This window comes from Microtus oregoni, unplaced genomic scaffold (genome assembly GCF_018167655.1).
Source record: "Microtus oregoni isolate MIOR12 unplaced genomic scaffold, Mior012 000012F_ref0000307, whole genome shotgun sequence".
Classification (NCBI taxonomy): domain Eukaryota; kingdom Metazoa; phylum Chordata; class Mammalia; order Rodentia; family Cricetidae; genus Microtus; species Microtus oregoni.
The window spans coordinates 3,715,332-3,726,901 of NW_024543071.1; the positions used below are offsets into that span (position 1 = coordinate 3,715,332).

An 11,570-nucleotide genomic window follows, 5' to 3' on the forward strand; every position below is an offset into this window, starting at 1 on the left:
CTGCACTTTCCTTTCCGGCTGCCCTGACCCAATGACCCAAATAATCACAAAGAAACTGTATTAATTACAACACTGTTTGGCTTAGGTGTATTCCTAGCTAGCTCTTACGGCTTAAATTAACCCATTTCTATTAATCTATGTATCACCACAAGGTTATGGCCTACCAGTAAGGTTCCAGCATCTGTCTCCTTTGGCAGCTACATGGTGTCTCTCTGACTCCGCCTACTCTCTCTTTACATCTCTTCCAGCCTGGCTATATTCTGCCCTGCCATAGGCCAAAGCAGCTTCTTTATTAACCAATGGTAATAAAACATATTCATAGTTCATAGAGTGAATCCCACATCATCTTATAATCCAGCACTGGGAAGAGGAGACAGGCAGATCCCTGGGGTTCTTTGACCATGTTCAGCCCAGTCTTCTTGGTGAGACCATCAGAAGGAAGGAAGGAAGAAGGGAGGGAGGGATGGAGGTAGGGTGGGAGGGAAGAAAAAGTGGACAACCCTTGAGGAAAAATATCATAATACCAGGGTTATCCTCCGGCTTCCATGCGAATGTACATACATGCACATATGTCTGCACACACATGTGCCCACACACAAAGCACTAAATAACACACCTTTTACCTCACATGTTTATCTTCCTGTATGATAAGAACAGTTAATTTAGTGGTTTTGAAATATCCATTTTAACTATAAATCACCTTGCTGAATAAGCACTCACCAGGACTTCCCCACCTAACTGAAATGGTCCACACCATACCTGGTATGGGAGTTCCTTCTGTCTATGTGTTGCTTATATTGGTTAATGAATAAAGAAACTGCCTTGGCCTATTGCTAGGGCCAAACTTAGGTAGGCGGAGTAGAGAGAACTGAATGCTGGGAGGAAGAAGGCAGAGTCAGAGAGATGCCATAGAGCTGTCACCGGAGACACTACGCCCAAATATTGTTTTTAAATGTTTCTTTACATTTAAAGGGGGATATGCTACAGAGATTTGCATTGGCATGGATCTTGGTTTATTGATACAAATTTAAGGTCAATTTTGTTATACACACACACATATATATATATATTTGCTCTTGATTAAGGTATTGTGATTGTGTTTCTCATTTAAATATCTATATAATTAAAAATATAATCAACAAGCTTGTAGTCATGTTAGTTAGGTTTTCTAGATATATAGAGGTATATTTCAGTTAGATAGGTGTTCTTCAAATCCTTTGGAGACCTGCAGAATATCACATTTAAAATGTTTAAGAACTTAAGACTTTTCATGACAATGAGACACATCTGCTCCTGGCAGCACCAAGCTACTTCAAGAGGAAGATGGGCATCGAAGAAACTCCTTTAGGAGTTTGCTATCCATTTGGGCAAAAAACTGCTCTTGCCTGGATTGCTTGATGGCATGCTGTGTGAACTAGACATGCAGGACCCACAGAGAGATGACTGCTGAACTTGCCTAAAGGTGATATGATCCTTCGGGATTCCTGCTTCATGAAAGAGTCTGCCAGACATTCTGTAGGACACAGAAGAAAGTGACTGACAAACTGCCAATATAGGTAGAACTGTCTTAGAAATTTCCTGCTTCATGGAAAAGTCTGCTGGATACTATGTGCCTGTAGGCTGAAGATGGATGTCCCAACGGTACATAAGAACTTTGGGTGACTGTCCAGGTAGCAAAATGTCTGTCAATTCTCGACTTTTGGGAGTTGCTTACAATGTACTTCCTGTTTACTTAGGTAATATTATATCCTTCTGGAGTTTTTGATGGAGTTGAAGAATTTATAGTTATAGTTTTGCTTAGTTATGATAAAAGATAAAAATACCTATTTTATATGAAATTTTACTATATAAAGCCTTCCTTTTTGTTTAAACAGAAAAGGGGAAATTGTGTGGGAGGTCCTTCTGTCTATGTGTTGCTTTTATTGGTTAATGAATAAAGAAACTGCCTTGGCCTGTTGATAGGGCAGAACTTAGGTAGGCGGAGAAGACAGAACTGAATGCTGGGAGGAAGAAGGCAGAGTCAGAGAGATGCCATGGATCCATCGCTGGAGATAGACATGCTGAGACTTTGCTGGTAGGCCACCACCTCGTGGTGATGCACTGATTAATGGAGATGGGTTAAATTGAGAGTTAGCCAATAAGAAGCTAGAGCTAATGGGCCAAGCAGTGATTTAATTAATACAGTTTCTGTGTGATTATTTTGGGTGTAAGTAGCCGGGAGGCCGTGAAGAACAAGCGGCCTCTCCTCCATCACATACCCATGGACAAACATTGCCCTCTGCAAACATGCCACCCCATCACCCGCCACACAAGTGAGCTCAATCGGGGGTGACGCCTCTTTCTGCCCTGGTTTGTTCATGTACTGCAGTGTTCCTTATATGGCAGATGACACCATGGCCCACACGTTCCCATTTGGGCCCATTCATCTACTGATGAGCATGTCCATTATCCCCAAACATAGGAGTGAAAAAATGTTGCCAGAAGTGGAACTGCTGAATCACACGTAAATCTAGTTTCAGATTTTAAGAACCTTCCCACTATCTCAAAAATGGGTGACATAATTTACATTTCCAGTAAAAAAAAAAATTTCCATTTCTTCACATTCTAGTCAACACCTGCTATCTTTCATCTTTCAGTAATAGCTTTTATAAAAGGTATGAGAAGATTATAGTTTAATTTGCATTTCCCTAATGCTCAGTGATGTTAAACATAAATTTTATGTATTTTTGGTGTTTCGTATGTCTTAAGAGAATTCTATTCCAGTTCTTTGCCTTCCTTCAAATAGGTACTTTTCTTATTAATTATTTGAGTTCCTTAATTTGGGTAAGAGTCCTTTAGCTGATATATGATTTACAAATATTTTTTCAAACTCTTCAGTCTATGAGTTATTACTTCTTGCCACACCCTGAGCAGTTCAGGCCTGAACCTGATTAGAGGTGATGAGGGATGAAGACATGGCGGACACACAGCCACAGGTACAGAAGACATGGTGGAGACGGACACACAGCCACAGGTACAGAAGACATGGCGGACACACAGCCACAGGTACAGAAGACATGGTGGACACAGTCACAGATATAGAAGAAATGGTGGACATACAGCCACAGGCACAGAAGACATGGTGGACACACAGCCACAGGTACAGAAGACATGGTGGACACAGTCACAGATATAGAAGAAATGGTGGACACACAGCCACAGGTACAGAAGACATGGCGGACACACAGCCACAGGCACAGAAGACATGGTGGAGGCAGACACACAGCCACAGGTACAGAAGACATGGTGGAGACGGACACACAGCCACAGGTACAGAAGACATGGTGGAGGCAGACACACAGCCACAGGTACAGAAGACATGGCGGACACACAGCCACAGGTACAGAAGACATGGTGGAGACGGACATACAGCCACAGGTACAGAAGACATGGCGGACACACAGCCACAGGTACAGAAGACATGGCGGACATACAGCCACAGGTACAGAAGACATGGTGGAGACGGACACACAGCCACAGGTACAGAAGACATGGTGGAGACGGACACACAGCCACAGGTACAGAAGACATGGCGGACACACAGCCACAGGTACAGAAGAAATGGTGGACACAGTCACAGATATAGAAGAAATGGCGGACATACAGCCACAGGCACAGAAGAAATGGCAGAAACATACCCACAGGTACAGAAGAAATGGCAGACCCATACCCACAGGACACATACCCAGAAAAGCTGGGCTCAGACGGGCTTTGCACACTATGATGGAGTAGTGCCTACTACCGCCATAACCCAGAGCTTCTGGGTTCATCATGCAGGTGAAAGCGGTTGGCTGGTCTCCACAGTTGTCTGTGGCTGTGAGCAACAGGGAGGAGGGGGCTCCCGGTGCCGGTTTTGTGCACACTGATCAACCATTCTCACTTAGAGCCCCAGGGAAAGCTTTACCACCCCTCTGAGCTCCACCCACAGAAGACTGCTTCTCCCATGAGGCTGTGGGGTCCTTGACCACACCCATGTCCACGCTACACATTCACCCAGAACCTAACTCACTCAGGGCTCCCTCTGCTCCCAACCCCTGCTGTGCAGAAACTTTTTAAATGTATTCATCTCCCATGTGTGTTAATTTTAAGGTAGGTGCTCTTGGGGTCATATATAAGAAGTCATTTCTGAGACCGGTATCAAGGAGTTTTTCCTCTGTCATCTTTGGAGAGTTAGTAAAATCCACTTTTGCTCATGGGGTTTATCACAGCAGCAGAGACCCTAACTAAGACAAGTGGTCAATTCTACCAAACACATAATGAAGAAATAATGCAAGTTCCACAAAAACCCTGCCAGCAAATAATGAGGGTCATTTCATGAGGTCTGCATTACATACACATACACACATAAATGGAAAATAAAGAGTAGTACCAGGAGAGGCTCCAAAGCTACTGAGAAACCCTGGGGAGAGAGGGAGAGAGAGAGAGAGAGAGAGAGAGAGAGAGAGAGAGAGAGAGAGAAGAAGAAGAAGGAGGAGGAGGAGGAGGAGGAGGAGGAGGAGGAGGAGGAGGAGAGGGAGGGAGGGAGGGGAGGGGAGGGGAGGGAAGAGGGAGGAGGAGGAGGAAGAGGAAGGAAGGAAGGAAGGAAGGAAGGAAGGAAAGAAAGAAAGAGCCCAACCTGGTAGGAAAGACTTCCAAATGATAAAGTCATATCCATAAATGAAAGAATTCATAAAAATAAAAAAATTAGGGGAAAATTTAATTTAATGTGGCCACGATTTGAAATTTCCTCACTAAAGAAGATAAACAGATGGCCAGTAAGAACACGACAAGACACTCAACATCGTTAGTCAGGAGGGAATTAGGGGTGCAAGCTGAAGCCCAGAGAGAAGGCTGAGCAGCGCAGGCTGCTTGGTGGCACGATGGCACCTACTCATGCAGTTGTCACGTGACCTCTACACACCTACGGCAGTCACAAGCGTGCACACACATCTAAATGAATGCTTTAAAAAGACCAATCATACATCAGTTTAAATTGACAAATATTGGCTAGGGTATGGATTAATTAGAACATTCAAACACTACTTGGGAAGGTAAATGATTGCAGTCATTCTGCAAAACAGTTTTTATATTTAAAACATTAAACACGTGGGTGGGGCTGAAGAGACAACTACGCAGTTAGGAACACTGGCTGCTCTTCCAGGATCCAGAGTCAATTTCCAGCACTCACACGGTCGCTCATAGCTGTTCCCGGGGACATGCTACCCTCGTCTGGCCTCCAGGCAGAACACTCGTCCACAGAAAACAAAATAAAATGTCTTTAGATGCCCCCCCCCATTGCAGTATTGGAAGCAAGGGGAGGAAAGGGAAGTATTGAAAACGTCCGGGTGGGACTGCTACTTTATGACCGTTGTGACGGCGATGGTCTCAGGGGTACAGACACAAGACAAAACTTCCCAAAGGCTAAATTTCAAATGATCCTACATCACAAACTATTCTTAAAGAGCTGGAGAAACGGGTCAGGGGTCACAAACACATGGTGCTCTTGCAGGGGAACCAAGTTCAGCCCAGTACCCTGCATGTTAGCAGCTCACAGCTGTCTGTAACTCCAGCTCCAGGGGCTCTGGGGCTCTCTTCAGGACTCTTTGACCCATGCATGCATGCACACACACAAATGCACAGGCACACACTACACACATGCATACACACACATACATGCATGCACACACACAAATGCACAGGCACACTACACACACACGCATACACATATACACACACTATACATGAAAGCACATATACACAGATACGCACAGAGACACACACCACATAATTTAAAAAGTAAAAATAATTTTTAAATTACAACTGAGCCTAGCACTTGAAAAGCATGTGTGATGCCTGGGGTTTAATGTGTGGGATCACAAAACAAACAATGAAATCGTAAAGAAAAAATAACTAATTAAGACTTCACTCTGAAAGCACAGAGGAGGAAAAGCTGTGCTATAGCAGTAAACAGCAAGGGATGGCTGGGTAGTCCAGAAAAGCCCTTGTTAGAAGCAGGGATGGCTAGGAAGTCCAGAAAAGCCCTTGTTAGAAGCAGGGATGGCTGGGGAGTCCAGAAAAGCCCTTGTTAGAAGCAGGGATGGCTGGGGAGTCCAGAAAAGCCCTTGTTAGAAGCAGGGATGGCTAGGAAGTCCAGAAAAGCCCTTGTTAGAAGCAGGGATGGCTAGGGAGTCCAGAAAAGCCCTTGTTAGAAGCAGGGATGGCTGGGTAGTCCAGAAAAGCCCTTGTTAGAAGCAGGGATGGCTGGGGAGTCCAGAAAAGCCCTTGTTAGAAGCAGGGATGGCTGGGGAGTCCAGAAAAGCCCTTGTTAGAAGCAGGGATGGCTGGGGAGTCCAGAAAAGCCCTTGTTAGAAGCAGGGATGGCTGGGGAGTCCAGAAAAGCCCTTGTTAGAAGAAGCCCGAGTCAAGCGTAGAAGGCTCAACAGTAATTTCCCAAGCAAAGACTGGAGAGGAAGAGCTCTGAGGAGAAAGGAGTGTAAAACACCCCCGAGTCCCAAATGAAACCCCAAGTGTAGGAGGGAATCGAATGTGTTTAGGAAGCCAAACAATGGAGACAAAAAAATAAACCAACTTCACAAATTTGAAATATTTAAACTGTTTTAAATTCTACTATGTGATTACATAATTTAATAATATAAATTATTTATTATAATTTTACTTAGAAGTGAAGACATACTAACAGAGAACATTCAATTTTTCACATTAAAGTTACTCACAGGTTCTCTATAATTAACAATAAATATTCAATTGCTTGAGGACTCTCAGCATCAGGAAGCTGATTTATCCCGGGTCATTTTTTGGCCCAACCCCCAAGAGCTCCTTCTGCACTCAGCATGGAGCGCGTTCTAGTAGTTTAGGCTTGGCACCTTTAATCCCAGCACTTGGGAGGCAGAGGCAGAGGATCTCTATGATTCTGAGGCTAGCTTGGTCTACAGAGTGAGTCCAGGACAGCCAGAGGTATATAGAGAGGCCCTGTCTCAAAAAGGAAGAAAAAAAAAAAAGAAGTTTAAGAAAAAAAATTGAGTTTTAATCGTGTATCTTCTGTTGATAGAAAACACCCTATGCCCTCACAGTGCATACTTATTTTACTGTTACTAAAAATAGAACTCCAGCCAGGTCGTGGTGGCACAAGCCTTTAATCCCAGGCAGAGGCAGGTAAATCTCTGTAATTTGGAGGCCAAACTGGTCTACAGATGAGTTCCAAGACAGCCACAGCTATTACACTGTGAAACACTGCCTCAAAAAAACAAAAACAAAAACAAAAAAGATTCCATTATAACTGTGAACTCAGAATCCAAATTTAACTAGCCTGAAGGTTTAAAAGTTATATATAGAATAAAGTTCATTATTTTTAAAATAGCCCAGTACATAAGTGCTTATAATGCTATATTTACAAATAATCCACATATAGTGAGGTATTTTCCAATCTATTACCAGAGATTAGAGTGGTAAGTACCAAAGCTACAATAAGAAGAAAATGTCTGTTTCAATACAAAATTTTGATTTTTATAAATAAAAATTCCAACCGCTCTACAAAGATAAGTTAACCAGCTTCTAATAGAAATATCATTTGTTGTGTAAACAGGTGAACTATAGCAGAATGTTTTCCAGCCTAATGTTAGACGATGCTACTCACATATAATTCCAATTAAAGTATACCGTAGTCTTTATTACACGTCAAGCCAGCACTGTGTTTCCTGAGTCTCACCCCGAAAGACTTCGGTCTAGCATTAGAGAAAAATGGGTGTTAATTCCGCTTTAGTTGTCAGGAAAGTCTTCTGACTTTGAATATTTTATTCTTTTCAAACGGAAACAAACCAAAGACTAGAATAATGCTGAGGGGTCTGAAGTATCACTTCTGGTACTGTGTTTGTGTACACATTTCCTCCCCCAGTCATCAGTCTTCAGATCTGAAAAGGCATTCACTCCCTAGCTGAAACGTACAGCAGAGAGACTAAGGTAACACACCAATCAATTATGAAGCCTGCTTACCAACTCAATCACTGTTCATGACTATGTGTAAGGCTGCTATCACTCAGCTTAGTAGACTTCCCGATATCTGGTGAGAATACCAAGATACCAAGTTCAGGTCTCTCCCAGAGGATTACGTAAATGCTAGAAAACAGGTCCTCAAACAAACCTTGCATAGCTAACAACGTACTTTACTGAGAGTAATTATTTCCTTCTAAATGACTGAATTCTTTAACATTAAATATACCTCTTTTGCTCCTAAATTTGCATGAAAAAACACAGATTTGTAGTGTCATATTTACCCTAAAAATTCGTATTTCATAGAAAAATCAAGTTGCATTTACAAGAGTACAATGAATCATAAGAATAACAGCTCCCCACAGATGACTATCCACTAAGTTCAGGACTGAGTTCAGGACTGACCGTCTATGTACGTTGAGGTCTACTCTCCTTCTACTCAATAATGTATGTGGTTCAGGAACATCTTCAAGTGTTATGTGGTCTACTTACAACTTGATCTGTGTGATTTCTCTTACTAAGTGGGACCGCAGCTAAGGGAAGTCACAGGCTGCTGACTTAGCTTTCACAAGTATCCTACTCAAAATGCAGATACTGGGCTGAACATCCCAGAACTACTGGATATCCTCTTTCGACAAACGGAGCAAATTCACCAACGCCCATTAGTTATATACCCATCAAACAATCTTCCTCTTTCGTAGAAAATATGAAAATTATTATAACCTTTTCATTTTGGTTGCTCCCAATATATACGGTCAAGATACTCTTAAGAGGTGAACAGCAGACAAAGGAAATCAGGCTATTCATGAGGCTTAATTCAATCAGGTCTCTTGTCTCAACGTAAACCATGTCTAAACTTTTCATTGCTACCGCTCTCAAAATATCTTAAATGCATTGTAAAACTTACGTATCAGTTTCTCAAACTTTTAACCCTGGAAACACATAGCCCTAAGACTCCAAACAAATTTTATGAAATTTCACCTAAGAGTCCCCTTGAAAACAACCAACTAAACTGTAAAGTCACTTAAGTTTTGAAAGTGTTATTTTAAAACAAACATCTTTACATTGACTAGGGGGCACTGTACTAACCAGCAACAGCAAAAATGTGGAAAATAGAATTATATATATATATTTATATGTATATATACTATGTATATATTTTTATATGTATAATATATATAACATTATATATATATATATATATATATATATATATATATATATATATATATGCTGTGTTAAAACTCCAAAGAAACTACCCTGGAATATATTATCAAAGTGAGCCACATCCTTACCTTTGCCTCAAAGCCTGGGACATTGCACCTAGATTTTACTATCATCTTCACAGCAAACACTAGTCACCTACATAATATAATTTCACAGCCACAAATCAGCCAGCAGTCTTCAAGTGACGCATCCAGGATACGCTGTCTAAAACCTGCAGGGTGCCAAGAGGGCTGCACGAAAGGCCTCAAAAAACTTCTCTGCCGACAGCCACCCTTCTCTCTACAGCGTGCCGAAATCTAATAAGCATCAACCAATAGGGAGAGAGATCTTGACCCCAGAGATTCACTCTCCTTAGCAGCTTCAGATTCAGAAAAACCAAACTGACTTTGACAACTGCCACAAGCAACTCAGCGCAAGACCGCCCCAACAAATTCAGCACCTTTACAAGAGCACGTCCTGGAATCGCGACTCAGCACTTTCTGTGCTACAAATGCTGCCTGGATCTCTCTCTAGGTAGACGCTGCATAGGAAGCATACGATTCCAGTAAGTTAGAGACTTGTGGGGAATGAATGAGAGGACCGAACCAGAGCTCATAACCAGGTATGGAACAGAGCACGCCCTTCTTAGACCCGACTAGACGGGAAGGAGCTGGGCCACAACTTTAAACCTTTACACTTCTCACAATGTTCCTGGGTTCTCGTGCGTTATTTGCACCGTTTCTGTTAAATTGGTGGAGTTTGGCACCGTGACTGTGAGTGAGAATGTTCTTTCTGCCCAGAAGATGACAAGCCACTGAGGACATGCGGAAAGGCACCGAGTCAGCCAGGGCTGGGCTCCCCCGGGCAGCCTAAGGCTGGAGGGGTGCAGCGCAGGACTTCTCCCGGCCTCTCCTAGCACTAAGAGCCGGGGACCCCGAGGTCACAGCAGGGTAGAGGGGGTGACGGGGGGGGGGGGGGGCTGAGGTTCTGGGTCCCGCGAAGGCACTTACTTGAACCTGCCCTGGCAGTGCTGGCACTGGTCCCCCACCCAGCCCGGGTCGCACAGGCAGGTGGAGTTGACACAGCGACCCGAGAAGCAGGAGCCAGTCCTCTCGCAGGGCTTGGACTGGGACACCTGAGCATAGAGCGCCAGGTAGAGGAAGCCATAGCACAGCAGCCAGCTGTGCCCGTCCAGCAGCAGCCAGGAGGAGGCGCCCCCGCCGCTCGCCCGCCGAGCCCTGCACAGCCCCGGGGCGGCCAGCTGCGGGGCACCCGAGCGGGCCCGGCCCCCCGGCTCCATCTTCCCGGTGCTCGGGCTACGCTCGCGGGCGGGCGGGTGGGCGCGCACGGGGATGCCGCTGAGGCGGGGATTCCAGCTGCAGACGACCTCGCCGCCGCCGCCGTTCCTCGGCTGCTCAGCGGCGCCGACCCTCGTCCCGCTGTCCCGTCCGGAGCGACGGTTCCCGGCCGCGGCGGCCTCCAATCGGCTGCCTCCGGTCACGCTCGGGCATCGCCGCCCGCTCTGCTGACCTTGTCCTCGGCGAGCCCAACCCCGCAGCCGCGGCAGCTCCGGGGAGCGGAGCACAGAGCCGGCGGCGCCCGGCGCTCCGGAGGGGACCCGAGGGGGAGGGGACCGGGCGGGGAGGGGGAGGGGACCCGCGCGGCCCCGCCTCACCCGCGACCCGCGCCAACTGCCTGGGCTCCGAGCGCGGCTCGCCCATGAGGGCGGGGCCGAGCGGGAGCCCCTAGCCGGGCGCATCCACGGCGAGCAGGGGGGATGGGAGAGAGGACAACAGCCTCCCGCCGCCTTCCAGCCGTCCCGAGGCCCCGCAGAAGCCGTCTTCCCTCCATTTGCTAAGGACAATTGCCGTGGCCGCTGCCACAGCCGGAGCTGGGGAGCGACGTCCCCGCAGCCACGCGCGATCGTGGCCGTCTCCCCCCTCGGTTGCAGCGCTGTGGTCTCGCCCGGCCCCTGACGGGGACCCGGGACTCCCCCGCGCGCGCCCACCCGGCCACCGCGGACTGGAGTGCGTCCCCCAGGTGTGGCCTGCGCCTGGAGCCCCACGGAGGAGATATCCACTCGGGCTTCCTCGCTTTGGTGGGAAAGCAGCCCTTGCACTCCTCGGGCTGCAGCAGCGAAAGTGCTGCGCTTGCCCTAGCGCTTTCCCAGCTTCCTCCGTGTTTCTTCTTTTTTTCTTAAAAACTCCCAACTCCACACAAAGAGCTGAGCATGTGCAGTCAGCAAAGTCTTAAAGGCACCGCGGTCGGACCACGTTGTGGGGTCTGCAGGGGCGGGGCGGGGTGGCGTGAGGGGCTGAGAGGGACGCGAAGCAGTTCCC

The 11,570-nt window shown here is 46.2% G+C and overlaps 1 protein-coding gene across 5 annotated transcripts in view; it reads right to left on the minus strand.

Annotated features, from left to right (window-relative positions):
• Window positions 1-11,147, minus strand: part of Atrnl1 (attractin like 1) — a 561,295-nt gene extending 550,148 nt beyond the window's left edge. For all 5 annotated transcript variants that reach the window (XM_041661191.1, XM_041661190.1, XM_041661192.1 and 2 more), the window contains exon 1: window positions 10,242-11,147. In XM_041661191.1, coding sequence (XP_041517125.1) covers window positions 10,242-10,990 — 749 coding nt within the window. In that variant the 5' untranslated portion in view covers window positions 10,991-11,147. The remainder of the gene's footprint in view (window positions 1-10,241) is intronic.
• Window positions 11,148-11,570: the final 423 nt, after the last annotated feature.